Raw genomic sequence first — 23,265 nt, forward strand, 5'->3', positions numbered from 1 at the left:
AGGCACATGACAGCCCGCTTGGAGTTTGGCAAAAGACACCTAAAGGACTCTCAGCCACGAGAAACAAAATTCTCTGGTCTGATGAAACCAAGATTGAACTCTTTGGCCTGAATGCCAGGTGTCACGTCTGGAGGAAACCTGGCACCATCCTTACGGTGAAGCATGGTGGTGGCAGCATCATGCTGTGGGGATTTTTTTCAGCGACAGAGACTGGGAGACTAGTCAGGATCGAGGGACAGTTTAGCAGAGCAAAGTACAGAGAGATCCTTGATGAAAACCTGCTCCAGAGCGCTCAGGACCTCAGACTGGGGCAACGGTTCACCTTCCAACAAGACAATGACCCTAAACACACAACTAATACAAAGCAGGATGGCTTCGGCCAAGTCTCTGATTGTCCTTGAGTGGCCCAGCCAGAGTCCGGACTTGAACCCGATCGAACATCTCTGGAGAGACCTGAAAATCCCTGTTTAGTGACGCACCCCATCCAACCTGACAGAGCTTAAGAGGATCTGCAGAGAAGAATGGGAGAAATACCAAAATACACAGTGCRTTCAGAAAGTATTCAAACCCCATGACTTTTTTCACATTTTGTTTCGTTACAGCCTTATTCTAAAATKGATTAAATTGTTATTTTCCCTCCCTGTGTAATGATCATGCTGTTTAATCAGCTTGTTGATATGCCACACCTTTTAGGTGGAAGGATTATCTTGGCAATGGAGAAATGCTCACTAACAGGGATATAAACAAATTTGTGCACAACATTTGAGAGAGAAAAGCTTTTTGTGAGTATGGAACATTTCTGGGATTTTTTTATTTCAGCTCATGAAACATGGGACCAACACTTTACATGTTGCGTTTATATTTTTGTTCAGTGTATATATAATGGTGTGTATGGACAGTATATGAATAGAAAATGTGTGTACAGCAGTAGTTATAATAGGACGAGCCATGACTACAATACAGTATATACATATAAAGTGGGTAAAACAGTATGTAAACATTATTAAAATATTGAACCTGTTTTGTTCTAACAGAGCCCGGCCCATCTGCTCTGGGCAGTATGCTGATGCCGGCACAGGAGACGGAGTGGGAGGAGCTAATCCGGACGGGTCACATGACACCGTTGAACGAGGGTCCCTCAGAAGGAGGAGAAGAAGGAACCACGCAAGTTCATGTTGTCTGAAAACTCTGGCTTCGACGCTGTAGGTGGATAATTTTTTTCATTGATTGGTTGATCGGTTGATAGGTTGATTGATTGTGTTATTGTTATTTTTCAGTACCTGGCGGACCAAGCTAAGATGGCGGTGGACAGGAAGAGACCTGCACCCCTAAAGCAGAAGAAGAAGACTGCTGTGGCAAGGAAGGGAAAAAGACCAACGGAGCGGTGGGTGATTGTGTGTGTGTGGAGATTTCGGTACCATTAATTCTTAATGTGACTCTATGGCTACTTATGGTGAAAAGCATTATATCTTAATGCATTTCATGATTATTATTATTATGACTATGCTTATCATCATTCATACCATTACTAGGCTCTCCCCTCCTTCTCTGTGGATAAGAAGCTCCAGAAGCGAATGCGTAAGCTACAGAGGACCGCTCTGAAGGCCCACTCTAAGGCCCCGGCTAAGAGGGTCACGCCGATCCCAAGCCCAGGACGAAGCTTCAAGCTGGGGGAGATGAGATGGACAGCGAGGGGTCTGAGTACCTCCCCAGTGATGAACTGATGGACCCCGAGAGAGAAGAGAGGGAGGCCCGAGATGAGGGCTGGGAGAGGAGGATGAGGTTGAACTACTATGAGTTAAAGCCCTACAGGAAGAAGAGTGAAAAAAAGGGGAAGAAAGGGGAAAAGGAGAGCGCGGGACGAGGAAGTTTACCCGACAGCTCAGAGGAAGACGAGGGTTCAGGGAAAAAGGGAAAAGAGAAGATGAAGAAAGACGACGGAGATGTGGAGTCCTATAAACAGAGGATACGGTAAAAAAAAAAAACACACCTTCACAAACAGATTATATGATAAACACACACCTTCTACCTGTAAATTTACCTCATCAGCATCCAGGCTGCCAACACCAACTTTGGAACATTCCTATGAAAACACATTCAGACATAGATGAGCTGGGCAGGGCAGTTTGTCCCATCTAAGTAACATTGGTAGTAGTGGAAAAACTGATGTTAATGGTGTAGCYTAATCACTAGTAGGTTTGTCCTTACCTCTTAGTTGCCCCCCGTGGCATAGATTAAATACATTTAATTGAATTTCAAAGGAAATTAAAATTACAGGACTAACCTACTAGTGACTAGCTACACCTTTAACATCAGYGTTATTGTAATGTAGGCCTGGTTGGGGTTGGGATTGGGGTTGGGAGGKATGTTTTGGAGAGACACAAGACTATACTCTTTGAGCTTTTCAAATCAAAGCGGTGCAGTTTTATCAGTTAGGCTGTATCAATATGTTGAAAAGTAAGTCTAAATGAATGAACTAAGCCTTTAATGTTTTGTCATACTTATTTAATTAGAGTTTGACTATAATATTGTAAATAAGCACAAATTGCAGTCTGTAGTTATAATCGTTTCACACCGTTAATGACTAGATATCGGATATCGAGATATTTGGAGTAGCACGTTGTAGAAGAGGTCTCCCCAAATATCCTCCCCCAACCCTACTGCACACATTTAATATTAAGACAGTGCTAACAAGATGACATATTTCTAGACACTAACTAAATAGTGTTGGCAGGTGTCCTTTCTCTGCACTACAAGCTACACAGTTGGAATGATAATACAACATCACCGTTCTGGGTACTGATGGTAGGGGGGATCATTCCCTGTCATTTCAGCAAGCCATGACACCCAACCTCTCAGATTGTTCTGAAATAGTTTCTGTAGTTATAAACAAATACGATTAGCGTTCCTGAACACATTATTTTGTCTAAATGTAATTTGATCTCTCTGAAATAAATGTATTGCACTCAAATTGTCCATTTAAACTTAGAAGGGTCATATCTTCAATAAATGGTACTGAACATTTGGTTTGGACCATAATTCTTCATAACAATGAGTAAGCAGGGGTCTGGGCTAACTTTTTCCAACTGGTGGCACCAGCACATGATTTGATAATGACTTGGCCTGTGTCCCATAATGTGCCTGCATTCCATACAGAACTGGGCTAATAATGACTAGCCGTCTTTTTAAATTAGCATGCCCTTGTGTTCTTACATTGATTTGGATAGATTTACTGTAACGGCATAGAAAGTGCCATGTGTTAATTTCTGCGAAATTCTCTAGAGTGCAGAATTGGGGGGGAAAATGCGGGTTTTTGCTCTCAAAACACAATTGAATGTTCTAAATCCACAATAATGCTTAAATCACACCAGGGGACCATTGTTTAGGTCTGGGGAAAATCTAAGAAATGTTAAAAAGAAAAAAATAATGGTTTAGCTACCCTTCGGTTCAGGTGTGCACCAGCCAGACAGTTGTGTCTGGCTAGCGGTGTTTCTGTAGCGCACTTGTGATGGAGTCTTCAAAACAAATGGCCACTGGATTGATTCAAATGATCATGATTCTGCCAGTACGGCATAGACTACTTTCTAGTTCTTCTGCTGATGTGTGTGCGTCTGGGAGCGATACTCTATCTATTCTACTATGTTCCTTTCAGCAGGGTTAATCCTTGCCTGGCCCCCGAACAAAACTCTTTATCTTTACCCCTTTCTAACAATATCACGATAATTGTGTCTTTCATTTGCGGGCTGATCAAGTAGCCTATGCATGGTTCATACAGACATTGGCAAGTCAAATTCAAGGACTTTAAAGGACTTTTTCAAGCACTTCATTGTAATTTCCCATTGAATTGTTGTAATGGCCTATAATAGGCCCAAAATGTATATAAAAAAACATGCATAATGATTTTAATAGGCCTACCCGCCTCATTGTCATTCACACTATTTTTACGTTCTAAAATATGTTGAAATAATGTGGGCATTGTCTTACTAAATCGACTGCATGCTCCCGACACACACACACTAATGAAGTCTGTCCATGTGGTAGCTAGTCAGTCTCGCCATTTTGAGATGTCGAAGAGTTATTGAGGGATTACTGTATCATGTGTTAAAACGAAAAGCTATTAAAAACCCGATCCCCTTTGTAATGGAACGCATTGTATGGAAAACCAAGTTGAAGGCAACATTCGATGTTGTCTTGCTCATAATTAACCGCATATGGTTTTTACCGCAACAGACTAGGGCAAACACGCCCTCAACTTTAGTCATCTGTGGCGTTGTGTGACATAACTGCGCATTTTAGGGTGGCCTTTTATTGTCACCASCACAAGGTGCACCTGTGTAATGACCATGCTGTTTAATCAGCTTCTTGATATGCCACCGCTGTCAGGTGGATGGATTATCTTGGCAAAGGAGAAATGCTCATCAACAAGGATGTAAACAAATTTGTGCTCAACATTTTTGAGAAATAAGCTTTCTGTGCRTATTGAACATTTTTGGGATCTGTTATTTCAGCTMATGAAACATGGGACCAACACTTTACATTTTATATTTTTGTTCAGTGTAGTTTAAAGATGTGGTATGCAGTATTGCTTCTTCATCCCTTGTGATGTATTTCCTGTGAATCTGGTTATGTCCCCCCCCCCATTTAGAGAAATTAGCCATTGAAGTCACTTCCATAATTTAGTGTTTAAGTACCAGGTTTTTCCCACTAGATGTCGCTTTTCCTGCTGCTGCCAGCACACCCTTTTATCCATTTTTCTGGTCTCTTGTGTTTATTAAATGGATCTCAACATTTTCTTTGCAACTTTGGGTAGAAAACCAATAGCTTTTGCTCATGATGAAAATAAATTGTGTGGTGAAGCCAGTCCTCTTATGAAAGCAATTCAGTTTGCCCTTTTCTTAGCAACCTAATGCTTCAACCCAACTCTCCTTAAATAGTCCAAATGGCAGTTCATATGAAGGCTTTTTTTACAAGCCCAAAACGTTGATGGAGAAAAATGTTGTGAGAGTCCTAATAAAAGAATACAATTATAAACCATTGCATGGCAGTTTGTATGTTTTTCAATACAATTATTAGAAAACATCTCTATATGTAGTGTGATTAGTGACATTTACCTTTAAACCCAGCCCAATACAATTACCCTTGCAGAACACAATACAGTGTGTGTTTGGGACTTTAACTCTTTGAAGACCATTAGAGAACATAACATTGAAACCATTAGTACTGCTGTTGGTCTAACTAATCCATACCTTTTTAAGGGAATAAACCACACACAGAGGGGCTGTTTTCCTGGACACAAATTTAGCCTAAGAGAAGGACACACTGAATTGCTTTCATAGAGGACTGGGTTGAATTGTGAGGATGGCCGCACAATTTATTTTCACCATGAGCAAAATATCTTGTTTTTTTGTACCTAAAGTTGCTAAGAAAATGTTTTATCCATTTAATAAACACAGGAGACCAGCAAAATGGATAAACGTATCAGGAACAGCAGCATCTAGTGGGAGAAACGTTGTACTTTCACACTAAATAATGGAAGAACTGTTTTCCATTCGTGCCGGCTGCGCCTAATCAACCGGTTGCATACTCGTTTTCAACCGGCTACTTTTTCCACTTCATATTAACTAGACTATTTTTTTTATTTAAGTTTCAATTCGCTACTCAAGCCCTCTCCCGCTAGAATGAACAATATACATCTTCTAGCAATGTATTGAAAGGATAGGCGCCTGTCGGTCACAAAGCGAGCGATGACCGGTAATGAAGTCTGCTTCATGAAGTCTGTCCAACCTCCCAGTACAATTTGTGTGCGCTGTGGTTGGTTGCCTGCAGTCCAATTTCTTTACAGGGAGTAGGGAAAAAGCATGATGCTCGTGAATTAGCACGTCCCTTGTAATGTCAGTGGTAACAATGAGTCGAAATCCAGTTAGCCTTATTTATATGATTTGTTTTATGGAACATTTTTATTTTATTTTGCGTGTTACATGTAAGCCAGCCACGTGGCGTCGTAGCCTACTTGCCAGAAAGTGACGCTAAAGTCAGTGTAGTTTACTGAATCTCATCGGTGAGAGAGCCGCTCATTTGGCTCCCTTATTTACATAGGCTACTGGTAGGCCTAGCTTTTTGCGATTATCTGCAGATAAATTATGAAAATATTCGATGAGACAGTGAATCATCACTGCAGCAATAAGTAGTGGAGAGCCTCATTCTGGTCCATGATAATTAGGCCCCTCACGGAATCCAGGCATTAAAAAGGAATAAAACAAAATATATATTTTTTATTGACCTTAGTTAGGGCTGGGCGGTATACCGGTATTGATGCACGGACCGGTTTGTGTTTTTTACTTTACCTCCTATACCGGTATTTGAATGTTTGGTTTGTTAAATGTGATAGGCAGTGTGTAACGTTCATTTTTGTAGTTTACTTCGCTACTTGGGTCATCTCTATGCCGCTTTCCACACAGACCTAGCCACGCCCCCTGTCACTCAAGGAGCGCATTTGATGTTCCTCAACCACGAGACAAGTGATGGGCATTCCGGGCTCTTTTCAGTGAGCCGGCTCTTTTGGCTCCCAAACGGCTCTTTAAAAAAAACATGTTTTGTATTTTTTGAAGTCAAACAGTTTGCGATAGTTTGAYTATGATTGGTGTTAAAACAATTCGAATTAAATGATTTAATGAAATCATACTCTACCTTAACCACAATGTATTTGAAAATGCATTGGTTTGTTATGAAAAATAATGCTATTAAACATTTGCATTTAAAGTGTAACATTTKAATGTATATAAACAAAGTGCATATAMATCTAACCATTCAAAACGAATACAATCTGAACAGCATAATAGAATATTGCACCATATCAAAGAAAAATAAATAACAATGTGCAAAACTGCAGCATCCCACTTAAAACATTAAACTGGTCCCTCTTTTCTCTCTCTTCTTTAATGCCATGTTATAACCAGCAGCACACAGCAATGCTGAYCAYATTTTTMTTTTATGAGAGATTTGCATTCAGAAATGCAAGCTGCCTCACTTTCGAGGGGCTGATGCAGTTTCTTCTCTCAGTAATTATTTGTCCCGTTTTCGAGAAGACCCTCTGAGAGAATGGATGTGGCCACTATGCAGAGTCTCCCTGTCATGACTTTAGTAAGCCCTGGGTAGACAGAGGCCTTGTTCTTCCACCAGCTCAGTGGATCTGAGGGGCTCCTCCAAATAGGATCGGACCTCCATTATGGCATCTGCTAAGGAATTCCTTCATGCTGCATCCCCAGTTGCTCTCTCGTCAAACAGCATCCAAACAGCAGACGTTTGTGGCACTACTGCTGGTGCTTCTGCTCCATCTGCTCCCTCTTCTTCCTGTTGCCCTGGTGCCTGAGCCAGCTGAYTGCTGGGGCTGTCCCTCCCTGCTGCTGAGGTYATTCTTTGAAGAGCCTCGTCAATCGCTCTGGCATCACTGAAGGCTAACTTCTTAAACCTGGGGTCAAGTGCAGCGGTTTCTGATAGCACGTGATTATTTTMCATTCGGTGGAACTTTCTGTCCATTGATGAACACAGGGTGTCCATCAACTCTGTGGTTACATTTGCTTCCCTCTGGCAGCTGGCTGAGATTCACTGTAGACCCTTACACAGGGATATAATTCTTTGAGGCTGTCACATAGCTGACGAGAGAACAGTAACTTATTAGTTCAGGWTCATGTTTTGTCCACAGATACTACATTCTCATCTACTGCTCATATACATGTATCRTACTGGAKTAAATAATGATGTAGCAATAACTGCGTACTGTACCTCTCKCCACTGATCYCCACAGTGACCTGCTCAAAGGGTTCCAGGACTCTGCACACCTCCTCCACCACCTCCCATTCCTCTTGGGTCAGAGCATCAACAGGTGCATTGACAATGGCCAGGGTAGAGATGATGGCATCCTTTGACTCAAGAAACCGCTTCAACATATAAAATGTTGAATTCCACCTTGTAGTGCAGTCTTGTTTAGGCCTCAGCTCAGGCATCCTCATCTGGCGTTGCGTAGACTTTTGTTTTTCAGCACCTACTGTGCTCCTGTGGAAGTATTCCACAGCTGCTTTCACTTTGTCCACAGTGGGCTTCATCACCTTCAGAGCATCTCTTACAATCAGGTTGATTGTGTGGGCAAGACATGGATGATGGGTCCATTTAAAAATTTTCATGGCTTCGGTTATGTTAGCTGCATTGTCGCTAACACAACAGACCACTTTTCCATCTACTTGCCACTCTCAACAGTTACTCTACCAAGTTCTCTGAGGTGTGTCTGTCGCTGAACCCAAAGCAGTCCAGAAGACAGCTAGACATTAAAGTCTTCAATGAAGTGACATGTAACCGTAATGTAATGTAAGAAGTGGTTACCCTTGATGTCCAGCAGTCAGTGGTAAGGCAAACTGCAGTAACTTTTTGGACTCTTTCCTGCACTGAAGCCTGTGTGCTCTCGTACAGTTGTGGAATAAGTGATTTTGAAAGGGTTTTCCTGCTAGGAATTGTGTACATTGGATTTAGACTATTGCTATAATTTCTAAAACCTCTGTCCTCCACGATCAAAAATGGCTGCTAATCGGTGTYAATCATTTTAGCCAGTGCAATATCAATTTGKCCTTGTTTTGCTACAGACATAGACTTTGGCATAAATGGGTCCATAGAAGACTGCGTTGCTGTGGGTCGYGGAGTAGGCCTACTTGACTGAGTGGATACATCTCCACGKGTGGAGGTGCTGGCTCCACCACTATCACTAGCAGGCCCGCTAGTTTCTCGAMGCTCCRCTACAGCTAGCTTCACAGTTGGGTGCACAGTTCGTATCTGCCGGTGKAGGTTGTGCGTAGAACCGGCTTTATATGAGATCTTGTTTTGGCAAATTCTACACTGTGCTCTAACATTGTCTACATTATTAAAATGCATCCAAATGCTACTTTGCTTCCGACTCATTTTCCAGCTGTGTTCACAGCTGTCCTTCCTCTCCTCGGCTGCTAAGTGTGTGACTGTGAGTGAGTTGGCTCGGCCCTCCCTCACGCATCTTTGGTTCATTGGTTGACACTACGTGTCTGATTGACAGGAACAACAGGTGAGGCTGTTAGTCTGAGCAGACAGTCAGAACGAATGGGTGCACTTGAGCATTTAGGCCTATATTATTATTATTTATTTATTTATTCCATTCTTTGAATTAGTTAATTCTATTCATTTAAATCTTTTGATTATTCATATCTTTATTTTATTTTTATAAATCGATTCGGCTCTTCTGATATGCAAGCCGGCTCTTAGAGCCGACTCGTTCTCGAAAGACCCATCCCTACACGAGACACTTGCGTTCAGTCTGCATGGTCAGTGCAGCAYATGCAACACTGTTGATGACAACGATGCCGTTGTCACTTTGCTTCTTAATATAAATCTACTAGCATTCTATAATTACACTGTTAGCTYGTTTCTTACATCTGCAAACAGCTAGTTTGTCTTAGCAAGTTGGTCCTAAATCTTGTTAATGCTAATCTCTAGTTAGCTAATACTTGTACTGACTAAGAGCAAGCGTACTTAGCTATACTGCCTGATAATACCAGTGATTGTGTAGACCTAAATCAACATGTTGTTTGTGCAACAGTGTCTTCTAAATTAACGAGGTAAACGCAAAATAAATAATATTTTATCTACATGGAGTTGCTAAGAGAACATTCAATGTAGCCAAAGATTATAGGGTCCCCTAGGACACCTAACCTACCSTGTCACAATAACTCCTCCCTGGCATTTTCATTCGTTGTCATGTCAAACAACACTGTATTAAAAGTGCCCACTATTATATTCGAACTATATAATTAGAATAGACATTCTATTCCCATGATTCCAACAGTTAACCCAAGTGTTTTGCTCTAAATCGCAAGTCAAATTGCAACATTTGGTTAAAAATCAGGCCCAGATTACTTGGCCATATCGTGCAGCCCTACGTGGCAGTGTGGAAATGATCTCAAATGCAGAAATTGATGAAAATTATTACTTTTTGGGGGTTGAAGTTGAATTGAACGGTATTAAACAATCAGAATGGAGAAAGACCCATTGAAATCACTTAGAATGTATGTGTTGCCACCCTATAGTCACGCACTACTCATAAAGCAAATTTAGAACTTTTATTATTTAAAAAAAAACATAAAATACTGTCAATTTTTTTAAAAATATGGTGATATAATATTTTGGCCATATCACCCAGCCCTAACCTTAGTAGGGAATCAACTAAATGTATTAAATTAATTATCCCAAGTTCATCATAAGACATGAACAGAATGCATCAGTGATCTGTATTTCCTGCAACTTTCTGAAGAGGCAACGAGAATTCCCCCGTGTGTGTCTGAACAACTTTGTGTAGCTTTTAGCGTTGATGCTAATGGAAACATTATTCTGGTAAAAATTCTCAATTAAATGTGAACTACAAAGTAGCCTTTGCTTATCTGGCACAATTTTCTGATTATTTTTATTAATCCAGTGGGTATTTGTTTTGAAAACTCTACCACCACATGTGCGCTACAAAAACACAGCTAAAAAAAGGCTTCTTGTTAGGTGCACACTTCAATTAAAAGGTGTCTACACCCAAAAATCTAAACAGAATTTGGGAAAGAACAAAATGGAATCAGGCAAAAAATATAACGGATTTTATAGGGCCCTACTTAATGATCATTTTACATCATTTTACCTTAAAGGTGCAGTCAAACGTGTTTTGCCTGTGTTTGATATATWKTTCCACACTATGAAGTTGGAATARTATTGTGAAAATTATGATAGCCCTTTTAGTATAAGCGCTGTTTGAAACGACTGCCTGAATTTCCAGCTTGTTTTGGTGGGATGGATTTTTTGCCTGCCCAGTAAATGAGTTAATAGACCAATAAGAAATCATTCTAAACCTCTGCCAATAACAGCTAGATTTCAGTTTCCCCTCCCCACTCAGCCCACTCCCAGACAGTCCTAGCAAAATTCTTGCTTGAGAAATTGCTCTTTGCTAAGAATTTTAAACCTTTATTTAACTAGGCAAGTCAGTGAATAACAAATTCTTATTTACAATTACATTTACATTTACGTCATTTAGCAGACGCTCTTATCCAGAGCGACTTACAAATTGGAAAGTTCATACATATTCATCCTGGTCCCCCCGTGGGAAATGAACCCACAACCCTGGCGTTGCAAGCGCCATGCTCTACCAACTGAGCCACACGGGACCAATGACGGCCTACCCCAGCCAAACCCTAACCTGGACGACGCTGGGCCAATTGTGTGTCGCCCTATGGGACTCCCCATCATGTAGTGACGCCTCCTATCACTGAGATACAGTGGGTTAGACCGCTGCGCCACTTGGGAGCCCAGTAAGAAGCTATTTTTGTTTATTTTCAACCATTTTAATTGAGAACAATCACAGTAAGGTACTTAATTGTTACCCAGAAAGGATTTCATATTGAGATAAAAACAGCTGCATTGGACCTTTTTAAGATGTGTGTGTATATAGCCCTTTTATTTAAAAATGTAACCTTGAATTTATTTGTCAAGATAATGTGGGCTATTTACTTCATTATTCTGTTTTAATAAAATACATAATTTGAACAAGCATCATTGTGGCATTTCATATCTTAAATAAATAAGACTTTAATCTCAAGAGAAGACAGGTTAAAGGTTTAATGTTCTCTTACTTAGAAAATAGTCCTGATCATATAGACCTAGACGATATCCAAAACAACTAACTATTTGTATTTATTATGGATCCCCATTAGCTGCTGCCAAGGCAGCTTCCTGGGGTCCAGCAAAWTTTAAGGCAGTTTATACAATAGATTGAATTCATACATTCTCAGTCATTTAAATTGTAAAATCATGTCTTACACAATACCACAACAAATGTTTCCAATCTGGGATATAAACTCGATAAAGTATTCAATAACTTYGCRGTGTATTTCAGATGGAATCAAAGCATTAGTAGGTACCAGAGGCTGCTAAAAACATAGCTCCTTCCACAATGTTGTTTAAACTGAGTACTTGTGGAAAACGCTGATGTAAGCAACTTCATTGGCAAATATCTCTAAACAGGGGAACAGCACCAAATTCACAGAGAATACATTATAAAAGAAGAAGCAATACTCCAAGCAGCAGCGCCATACTCCTTGTCAAAGCTGATAGTATACTGGTTGTTGGAGTGGGATTGGCGTGGGCTGTGCGTGGTTCGTAGGTGGTTTTTGACARTTTTATTAGATTCCTCATGTCTTACTCTTTGTTASGAAGAATTATGGTCCAAATCAKATTCATTGACTATATGAATCCTATCAATTTAAATTGACAATTTGGGSRCAATCAAATAGCTTAATTTCTCAGATCAAATTATATTTCAACAAAATAATGTTTCAGGAATGCTTATCTTATCCGTTTCTAACTACAGAAACGATTTCAGTACAATCTAAATTGGTGGGTTTCGAAATCCTCTTTCTTGCGCTTTTTGAGGTGGAATGACTCAGGAGGCTGAGAGAGCGGTTAAGAAGAGCGAGAGGGACGGGAAGGGAGTGAGAAAGGACAGGAGAGGGACAGGGGGAGAGAAAGGAGGAAAGGAGAGAGAGAGGAAGGGAAGTGTGTAGAGAGAAAAGCGTAATAAACTGAGCCGATGCCTTGACTTAATTAGTGTGGCTGGTCTCAGCAGGCCAGCAAAGAGCAGCAGTCTCCCAGCCTTAGTGACAGGACCAGGACCAAATGAAGATGGATTCCGGTCCTCTCCCTCTCACACCTTTCCTAGGGAACCCACTCCACTAATTGTCTGTATCAATCTTCATTTGCTGTGTGACGACTCTGCCACTAACTGCCCTCTCGCTTTATGCAGCTAGTCTATTAAAAATACACGTGTCCTGGCTGGTCTAGTGGTAATCCCGCAGCCTCCGGCACACGTCTATTGTGCCGGCATAGGTTTGAATCCGGCCTACTGCCCTTTTGACACAGCCTCTATCTTTCCACACTATCACCTTTTCTCTCTATCTGTTCAAAAATGTCAGAAAAGACAATGTAAATATATATATATATATATATATATATATATGATTTTTTTTATATATATATATAAAAATTCAACTGCCTTAGATTGCCCTCCTTAAAACGGCTTAAGAATTCCCTATGCTAACTGATAGTGATTACACCAATTACTCACACATCCCTTTGGGTTTTAAAGAGCAAGGTTCGGGCCGCAAATGTTTAGTGGTCTTGTTTCAGCATGGGACATCTCTGCTGCTCAGATGCACATAAGGGTCTGGGCCCATATTCATAAAGCGTCTCATAGTAGGTGTGCTGATCTACGATCAGTTTAATGAAATTAGAGGTGGGACCTGATCCTCGATCGGCAGKCCTACTCTGAGACACTTTGTGTTATGGGCCCAAGTGTTGTAGGGGGAGAGATCCAGATGGGGCTGGTTGGGCCTTGGGGCGATTGCTGAGGGAGATTTTGCTGAGTCAATACAAGAGGATGTCATAAGGTGAATGCACCAATTTGTAAGTCGCTCTGGATAAGAGCGTCTGCTAAATGACTTAAATGTAAATGTAAATGTAAGAGTGTGTAGAGGGGGGGTGCGGGGCTGTAGTGACTGTTATGTGACAGTAGCACCTGCTCCCCTGTAGGAGGAGGAAGAGGAAAGGGAGAGGATGAGAGTAGTGGTGACTGTTTTCTCTTTTTACAGGAGGTGGAGGCGGCTGCGGCTGAGAGAGAGGGAGGAGAAGAGGGAGAGAGGAGAGGAGGAGAGTGACCAGAGTGACGCTGAGTTTGATGAAGGATTCAAAGTGCCGGGATTCCTCTGGAATAAACTCTTCAAGTAAGTAACAAACAAAGTAACAGCTTTTCCCAATTGTCACTGTATTTTGTAATGTTTCTGACTAATGTTTATGTTGATACCTGTTGAATATGACCTCTGATCGTGTAAATGATCATATACATAAAGTATGATTATAATAAGCCGCGTGTGTGTGGACCAGTTTATAAAAAATAAATTCCGTTTTAGATTGGTTTTATCATCACCACAGAACATCATTGTAAGTATAAGTGAAGCGTATTGAACTMAAAGCAGGCAGATTGTTTTGGACTGTGTTCAGTCGAGTAACGGAGTCTGAGTTGAGTAAAAAAGTACTCAAGTAGAAAGTGAGCAAAGTGGCTCACAGCTGATCAGTCGCTACACTTCCGGTCTCTTTATCTGGAATGGTTACTGATCATGACCTAACGATTAATTTACCATTACACCTGTCTCTTATACACATCTAGATGTGTATAAGAGACAGGGAGAGGAGGAGAGAAGAGATGAGGAGAGTGGAGAGGAGAGGAAAGAGGAGAGGAGGAGAGAGGAGGAGAGGAGAGAGGAGTAGAGTATATTGGAGAAGAGAGGAGAGGAGGAGAGAGGAGTAGCTGTCTCTTATACACATCTAGATGTGTATAAGAGACAGGTCTAAGCTACAGCAAACTACGCACACGAGGGTCCAACTACAGGTACACATGGACACACAGGCATGCACACACATACACCTGACCTGGGTTCAATTATTATTTGAAGTCTTTCAAATACTTTCAGCATTTGCTCTAGCCTGCCTAGAAGGCCAGGTGGGTGGGATCTGCATTATTTGAACTTTTTATATTAGTTCCATTGCAACAGGCAAGCTCAATCAGGCATAGATCAAGTATTTGKACCCTAGAGATAGATGGAGATCACTCCTTGGAAATAACACATTTTTGCATGGACATTGCCRTTGAGGACTTTTTAAAGTAGTCAACTGGGTGGAACTTCCTATGGGTTAATGAAGGATCACACAATTCCATCCAGCTCATCAGCAGAGATCAGCCAAATAATTATACTTGTGAGCAAACATTACATTACTGCAGGTGGGTTAAATCGYCAACCTTGSCTTTATACCTGTTCAAACAACAGACTCCAGGTGGCAGTATGCACCCTTTCAGTTTGTTTACCAATTCAGTAGCAGTAGAAGAAGAAAATTAACTACTTTATAATGGAGATGGCCTCAATTGTGCTGCTCATGCCCACAGACGCCATAATGGGACAGTTACAAAGATTTGTCGTCTAAGTCTATGATTTGGACCCAGGTCTGACGCTCGCACGAACACACACAAACTCTAGCCGTTATGGTGTGTTCAGACTGGGAGTCTGTGTAGTAATGAATATTTCATTAGGGTGATTTGTGCTGGAGAGTTTTAGTCTGAATTATTAAACATGTTTCAATTATTAGACTCCTCTCATTCTCTACAGCAGACACCAAAGGAAACGTGGACATGACACTGTGTGTGTGTGTGTGTGTGTGTGTGTGTGTGTGTGTGTGTGTGTGTGTGTGTGATTCTTAGTGGACGTGGTCACGGGGGCAGAGGGGGCCAATTAAACGTGAACCACATTAAAGCACGTTGAAGGCGGGGCCCACTGGTTCCACACACACACACACACACACACTCCGGAGGGATTGAACCTCTCTGATGGTCAATACTCTGTCTGCTGTGAACGTCCACAAATTGATTGTTTGCAAACTCAATTATGCCTCTATCAATGGTTTCCACCAAGCAGAGGTTCATGGCAGTTAGGGCTGTGACGATAATTTAATAACCGTGTCGTTGACGGTTATGAATAAAGAACGTCATAAACGAAATAACCGTCAAAACCGTTGAAATAGGCCTACATTCATTTTCGGATTTAAAAAAAATCGTATTAACTTTATTGTCGTGTAGCTAAACTTGACCAAGTAGCGTTTACTATAGCGCTGACTATAATCAGTTGTTTTGCTAACTTAGTATATCCATTAAACTTTCTACAGCCTCTTTTTAACTGTCCTTTTGATGCTCAACTAGCTGTAGAGYGCTATAGGCTGTGACACTTCAGTAAAAAGTGTTTTGATGTGTCGACTTTCTTTTTACACAATGCACGTTTTCATTGCTTGCTAGTAAATAAATAAATACATCTCTTTTTTATTTATTTTTAAGCAGTCGACAAGGTTGTTCTGGCTCTGAGGCCTATAACGCGGTAATGTTGTGTCAAATGGACAATGTGTCAATCCTCATAACGGCCCGGTCCTGGCCAACATACCGCCCTATGCGAGTTAAATAAAATTGCCGCCCTCTTATCCCCGCAAAGTGGAATAGTAGCCTAGACTATACAGTGTTGGCCCGCAAAGCACTTTTATGAATGCCCATGTTGTAGCCTACCATTTGTAAAACAGGCAATTTAATGATAAACCCTGTTATTAATTTATAGTTCTCATTCTCTGAGTKGAAATGTTTTTTTGCAGAGTTCACAACCTGCTACATTTATGAAAAACACGTTTTGGTTTATTTCCTAGCATAATTGACATGCTCCATGTAAGCAATGAGCGCGTGTCTTGTTTCTCTTTCTTGGTAATTTTGACGCAGCGTTGCGCGCCTGAGCACACACACAAGGACCTGGCCTGCAAATGCAAATGTAGGAAAGTGCCCATTTGGGGATGTCTGATTTCTGATTGTGTTCACTCACCACCACTAATAAGCTGGGCATCTGTCATTTTTTTATTCACCTCACACAGTAAGTCAACGAAGTCATTTTTTTTAAATGTTTTTTTTATTTATTTTTTTACATCCATTCACACTGAACAAAAATATAAACGTGACATGTGAAGTGTTGGTCCCATGTTTCATGAGCTGAAATAAAAGATCCCATACATTTTTCATACGCACAAAAAGCTTATTTCAATCAAATCTGGGGAACAAATTTGTTTATCCCTGTTAGTGAGCATTTCTCTTTTGCCAAGATAATCCATCCACCTGACAGGTGTGGCATATCAAGAATCTGATTCAACAGTATAATCATTACACAGGTGCACCCTGTTCTGGAGACAATAAAAGGTCACTCTAATATGTGCAGTTTTGTCACACAACATAATGCCACAGATGTCCACCAGAGCTKTTGCCAGATCATTTAATGTTAATTTCTCTACCATAAGCCACCTCCGTTGTTTTAGAGAATTTGCCAGTACGTCCAACTGGCCTCACAACCGCAGACCAAGTGTAACCACGCCAGCCACAGGACCTTCCCATCCGGCTTCTTCACCTGCGTGATCATCTGAGACCAGCCACCCTGATGAAACTGTGGGTTTGCACAGCAAATCATTTTTGCCCAAACTGTCAGAAACCATCTCAGAGAAGCTCATCTGCGTGCTCGTCATTTTGACCTGACTGCAGTTCGACGTTCGTAACTGAATTCAATTGGCAAATTCTCACCTTCGATGGCCACTGGCATGCTGAGGAGTTGTGTTTCACGAATGAATCCCGGTTTCAACTGTACAGGCAGATGGCAGACCATTCATCTGCCGCCATCACCTCATGTTTCAGCATGTTCATGCACGGCCCTGTTGCAAGGATCTGTGCACAATTACTGGAAGCTGAAAATGTCCAGTTCTTCCATGGCCTGCATACTCGCCAGGCATGTCACCCATTGAGCATGTTTGGGATGCTCTGGATCGATGTGTACGACAGCGTGTTCCAGGTCCCACAATATCCAAAACTTCGCACAGCCATTAAGTAAGAGTGGGACAACATTCCACAGGCCCCAATCAACAGCCTGATCAACTCATGCGAAGGAGATGTTCGCTGCAGATACTGACTGGTTTCTGATCCACGTCCCTACTTAAAAAAATAAAATAAAATTAAAGGTATCTATGACCAACATAATGCTGTATTCCCAGTCATGTAAAATCCATAGATTAGGGCCTATATTTTTTATTTCAATTGATGATTTGCTTATGAACTGTAATTAGTAAAAAAAAAAAATGAAATAGTTGAATGTTGGGTTTTATATTTTTGCTTAGTGTATATTCCGCACAGTATTTGAAAAATATTTCCAACACTCCTCCCCTCGATAATCGGCATCGCTGTGATAATAGGCTATGGACATGTTGCACGTATTTCTTTCTATTTTGATGGTTGTCAATTACATCTTCATACTATAGTTTTGTGCACCAAGCTTGTGGCATTGATTGACCGGTGCTTTTATGGGGGGGGGTGTCTCTTTTAAGAATCAAACGCTCATGTCATGATTTAATCTTGGATTTTTCATTGAGCCAATGACTGCAAAAGCAGGGTTTGTGACATAATGTGAATATTTTGGGAAAAGTAGAAAACCCATCGGATTTTATTTGAATGGTTTGTGCGTGAAATGGGATCTGTGTTGCTTTAAAAAAAATGTATTACAGGAAAGTCAACTGATAGGCATACAGTACCGGTCAACAGTTTTGGAACACCTACTCATTCAAGTTTTTTAAGTAATTTTTTTACTCATGAAGCTTTGCCACATCTTAGCATTCTCTTAACCATCTTCATGAGGTAGTCACCTGGAAGCATTTCAATTGACAGGTGTGCCTTAAAAGTTATTTGTGTCAGTTCTTTCCTCAATGTGGGTGGCAGGTAGCCTGTGGTTAGAGCATGGGCCAGTAACCGAAAGGTTACTAGATCGAATCCCCAAGCTAACGAGGTAAAAATCTGTCGTTCTGCCCTGAACAAGGCATTTAACCCACTGTTCCTAGGCCGTCATTGTCAATAAGAATTTGTTCTTAACTGACTTGCCTCGTTAATAAAGATGAATATCAATAGAATGTGTTTGAGCCAGTCAGTTGTGACAAGGTAGGGGGTATACAGAAGATAGACCTATTTGGTCAAATGCCAAGTCCATATTATGGCAAGAACAGCTCAAATAAGCAAAGAGAAACTACAGTCCATCATTACTATAAGACACAAAACCATGTGTAGCTCTATGATGAAACTGGCTCTCATGACGACCGCCACAGGAATGGAAGCCCCAGAGTTACCTCTGCTGCAGAGGATGAGTTCATGAGTTACCAGCCTCAGAAATTGCAGCCAAATAAATGCTTCACAGAGTTCAAGTAACAGACACATCTCAACATCAACTGTTCAGATGAGACTGTGAATCAGGCTTCATGGTCAAATTGCTGCAAAGAAACCACTACTAAAAGGACACCAAGAAGAAGAAGAGATTTGCTTGGGCCAAGAAACACAAGCAATGGACATTAGACCGGTGGAGATTTTTGGTTCCAACCGCCGTGTCTTTGTGAGACGCGGTGTGAGTGAACGGATGATCTGCATTTGAGTTTTTCCCACCGTGAAGCATGGAGGAGGAGGTGTTATGGTGTGGGGTGCTTTGCTGGTGAAACTGAATTATTTAAGGCACACTTAACCAGAATGTCTACCACAGCATTCTGCAGTAAATACGCCATCCCATCTGGTTTGGGCTTAGTGGGACTATCATTTGTTTTTTCAACAGGAAATGACCCAACACACTCCAGGCTGTGTAAGGGCTATTTGACCAAAAGGAGAGTGATGGATGCTGCATCAGATGACCTGGTCCACAATCCCCCGACATCAACCAAAGTGAGATGGTTTTGGATGAGTTGGACCGCAGAGTGACGTAAAAGTAGCCAACAAGTGCTCAGCATATGTGGGAACTCTTGAAGACTGTTGGAAAAGCATTCCAGGTGAAGCTGGTTGAGAGAATGCCAAGAGTGTGCAAAGCTGTCAAGGCAAAGGATAGCTATTTGAAGAATCTCAAATTTAAAATGCATTTTGATTTGTTTACCACTTTTTTTTGAGGGGGTTACTACATTATTTAATGTGTTATTTGATAGTTTTGATGTCTTCACTATTATTCTACAATGTAGAAAAATAATAAAATAAAGAAAACCCTTGAATGAGTAGGTGTTTCAAAACTTTTGACCAGTAGTATATAGTTGACGTCGGAAGTTAACATACACTTAGGTTGGAGTCATTAAAACTTGTTTTTCAACCACTCCACAAATTTCTTGTTAACAAACTATAGTTTTGGCAAGTCGGTTGGGACATCTTTGTGCATGACACAAGTAATTTTTCCAACAATTGTTTACAGACAGATTATTTCACTTATAACTCATGTATAACAATTCCAGTGGGTCAGAAGTTTACATACACTAAGTTGACTGTGCCTTTCAACAGTTTGGAAAATTCCAGAAAATGTCATGGCTTTAGAAGCTTCTGGTAGGCTAATTGACATAATTTGAGTCAATTGGAGGTGTACCTGTGGATGTTTTCAAGCCTACCTTCAAACTCAGTGCCTCTTTGCTTGACATCATGGGAAAATCAAAAGAAATCAAAAGACCTCCACAAGTCTGGTTCATCCTTGGGAGCAATTTCCAAATGCCTGAAGGTACCACATTCATCTGTACAAGCAATAGCAAAAGTTAAACACCATAAAAAAGCCAGCTATGGTTTGCAACTGCACATGGGACAAAGATCGTACTTTTTGGAGAAATGTCCTCTGGTCTGATAAACAAAAATAAACTTTTGGCCATAATGACCATCGTTATGTTTGGAGGAAAAAATAGGGAGGCTTGCAAGCCGAAGAACACCATCCCAACTGTGAAGCACGGGGGTGGCAGCATCATGTTGTGGGGGTGCTTTGGTGCAGGAGGGACTGGTCACTTCACAAAATAGATGGCATCATGAGGCAGGAAAATTATGTGGATATATTGAAGCAACATCTCAAGACATCAGTCAGGAAGTTAAAGCTTGGTCGCAAATGGGTCCTCCAAATGGACAATGACCCCAAGCATACTTCAAAGTTGTGGCACAATGGCTTAAGGACAACAAAGTCAAGGTACTGGAGTGGCATGCACAAAGCCCTAACCTCAATCCTATAGAAAATTTGTGGGCAGAGCTGAAAAAGTGAGTGAGAGAAAGGAGGCCTACAAACCTGTCATGAAAGAAATACATGCTGAAATGAATCATTCTCTCTACTATTATTCTGACATTTCCCATTCTTAAAACAAAGTGGTGATCCTAACTGACTAAAGACGGAATTTATACTAGGATTAAATGTCAGGAATTGTGAAAATCTGAGTTTAAATGTATTTAGCTAAGGTGTATGTAAACTCCGACTTCAACTGTATTTTGACTCCGTTTAATGTTGTGTCAATATGCAACAGATCCTCCATCCTGGCATTTCTGTATTTGTAATTACCTGAATAATAAGAATAAAATGCATGATAATAGGGAAGCGTTAATTCTTGTTTCAAATGGTTTTTATTAAGCTGCATGTCCATGTAACAAGTGTACGAACCTGAACGGTTATGTCGGTGACCGTGTACGTTGGCCTGGTCAACTCCCGTAACCTCATTTTCCAAGACTTGTCACAGCCCTAATTTGGCTATTTATGTCGGTATAAACCCGGTGTGAATGAACCATAACATGCCAACAGCCTGACTGAAAACACAAACCCTGAACTTTACTGTCTGTGTATGTGTGTGTGTGTGTGTGTGTGTGTGTGTGTGTGTGTGTGTGTGTGTTGTGTGTATTCCAGGTACCAAGGACTAGGTCCTACAGTGATAGTGTGTCCACTACAGTCATGCACCAGTGGGTCAGCGAGTTTCACACCTGGTGGCCCCCATTCAGAGTGGCTGTCCTACACGACACGGGATCCTTCACCCAAACAAAGGTAGGAGGGGGTGTGTATTCAGGTGTTCACTTGTGCTTATCTTCTCCCCTGTCAGCATTTTGTGGAGGATTCCGCTCTGAGGGAGATGTAAATTAATTAGTGGTACACTAGTAGATATTAATTACTTTACACTGTAGATCGCACCAGCAAGTTGTGTGGGTGTGACACAGTGATTAATGGGTGATGCAGGCTGGGCTGGGGAAGGAGGGGGGGGGGGGATACCTACTGTAGTCAGTTGTACAAATGAATGCATTCAACTGAAATGTGTCTTCCACATTTAACCCAACCCTCTGAGGGCGCGAGTTTTTTTTTTTTTTTTTGTATTTTTTTAAGGGGTTTCCTTTGGGGGGGCACCAAAGACCTGTTTATGCAGAGTTGGCTCCTCATGCCTCCCCCTTTTTAATAGTGAAGAGCTACAAACTCCACATGCACTTTTAATTAACCAGTCTCTATGGTACTGAGAAATAATGCGTCACCATCAGCTGGCGGTGTGAGGACTGGAGTTCAGTGAGGTGACATGTTCTCGATGATAGAAATGTAATAGAGTAGAGCTGACACAATTCCCTGTTCTTCCTGAAAGACAAGCATATCTGTTCTACACAATACATACATTTTAATTTTTACTCTCTGTAATACCAATTGACCCCACCGAATACATTATTTTTAAAGGGCAAATAAAAGTCACAGAATTAAAAGTTAAGTTTTATATCTTCCTAACATGCTGACCACACCGCTSGCGTCGCAAAATAAATGGACACATATTCAATCATTGCACCCACACTGCTCCCGCGAGACAGCRAGCGAAAATAGAAGTTGGTTCTATTTGTGACACTCAACGCGCTTCAAGTCCTGGCTCTCAAATCTCCTCATTGGTTTTTAGGAGCATATACCCACGTGGGTGATTTGAAAGGTGAACTGACGTCCACACTCCAGTCGGTTGTAGTAATGCCCTGTAAAGTTGGTTGCCAACCGCCATATCAAGTCCAAAGAAGCCTGTAGGAAGGAGGAGCGATGATGAGAAACAAAACGGTCAACCGAATTCTTCAGAATTAATTGTCGGAGTAGAGGAATTTGTGTATTTCAGGTAAAATAACCCAATGTTTATATCCCAGAACAAATTAGCTAGCAACAGCAAGCTAGCTAGCTAAATTGTCATAAATGTTTAATGCAAATTTGACCTGTCCACAAATTATAATAATTGGTTCAGAGTTTGTTTTGATATTTCAATCTGCGTGTCCTGATCGCTTCTGGTGTGGCTGAACAAAGTCAACGTGCGCACGCTGACAGCGTGTGTGCGCTCGCGTCTGGTTTGGCCAGCATGTAAGTCTGAGAGTGGTTTTAACCTTTCAGACTTGGAATTGTATCAACACACCACCCAGGGCTTTTACTTGCGACATGTACACKCAGTAAAAAAAGAAACGTCCCTTTTTTAGGACACTGTCTTTCAAAGATAATTYGTAAAATTCCAAATAACTTCACAGATCTTCATTGTAAAGGGTTTAAACACKGTTTCCCATGCTTGTTCAATGAACCATAAACAATTAATGAAAATGCACCTGTGGAACAGTCGTTAAGACACTAACAGCTTACAAATGGTAGGCAATTAAGATCACAGTTATGAAAACTTAGGACACTAAAGAGGCCTTTCTACTGACTCTGAAAAACATCAAAATAAAGATGCCCAGGGTCCCTGCTCATCCGTGTGAACGTGCCTTAGGCATGCTGCAAGGAGGCATGAGGACTGCAGATGTGGCCAGGG

The 23,265-nt window shown here is 41.1% G+C and overlaps 1 protein-coding gene across 1 annotated transcript in view; it reads left to right on the forward strand.

Annotated features, from left to right (window-relative positions):
* Positions 1 to 23,265, forward strand: part of ercc6 (excision repair cross-complementation group 6) — a 68,496-nt gene that overhangs the window by 10,616 nt on the left and 34,615 nt on the right. The window contains 9 exon segments of the mRNA XM_070434816.1: positions 1,035 to 1,125; positions 1,127 to 1,202; positions 1,278 to 1,388; positions 1,533 to 1,643; positions 1,646 to 1,971; positions 13,692 to 13,871; positions 14,360 to 14,488; positions 21,372 to 21,406; positions 21,409 to 21,506. Of these exon segments, the coding sequence (XP_070290917.1) occupies positions 1,035 to 1,125; positions 1,127 to 1,202; positions 1,278 to 1,388; positions 1,533 to 1,643; positions 1,646 to 1,971; positions 13,692 to 13,871; positions 14,360 to 14,488; positions 21,372 to 21,406; positions 21,409 to 21,506 (1,157 nt within the window).

The sequence above is a fragment of the Salvelinus sp. IW2-2015 genome, linkage group LG25, assembly GCF_002910315.2.
Source record: "Salvelinus sp. IW2-2015 linkage group LG25, ASM291031v2, whole genome shotgun sequence".
Taxonomy (NCBI): Eukaryota; Metazoa; Chordata; class Actinopteri; order Salmoniformes; family Salmonidae; genus Salvelinus; species Salvelinus sp. IW2-2015.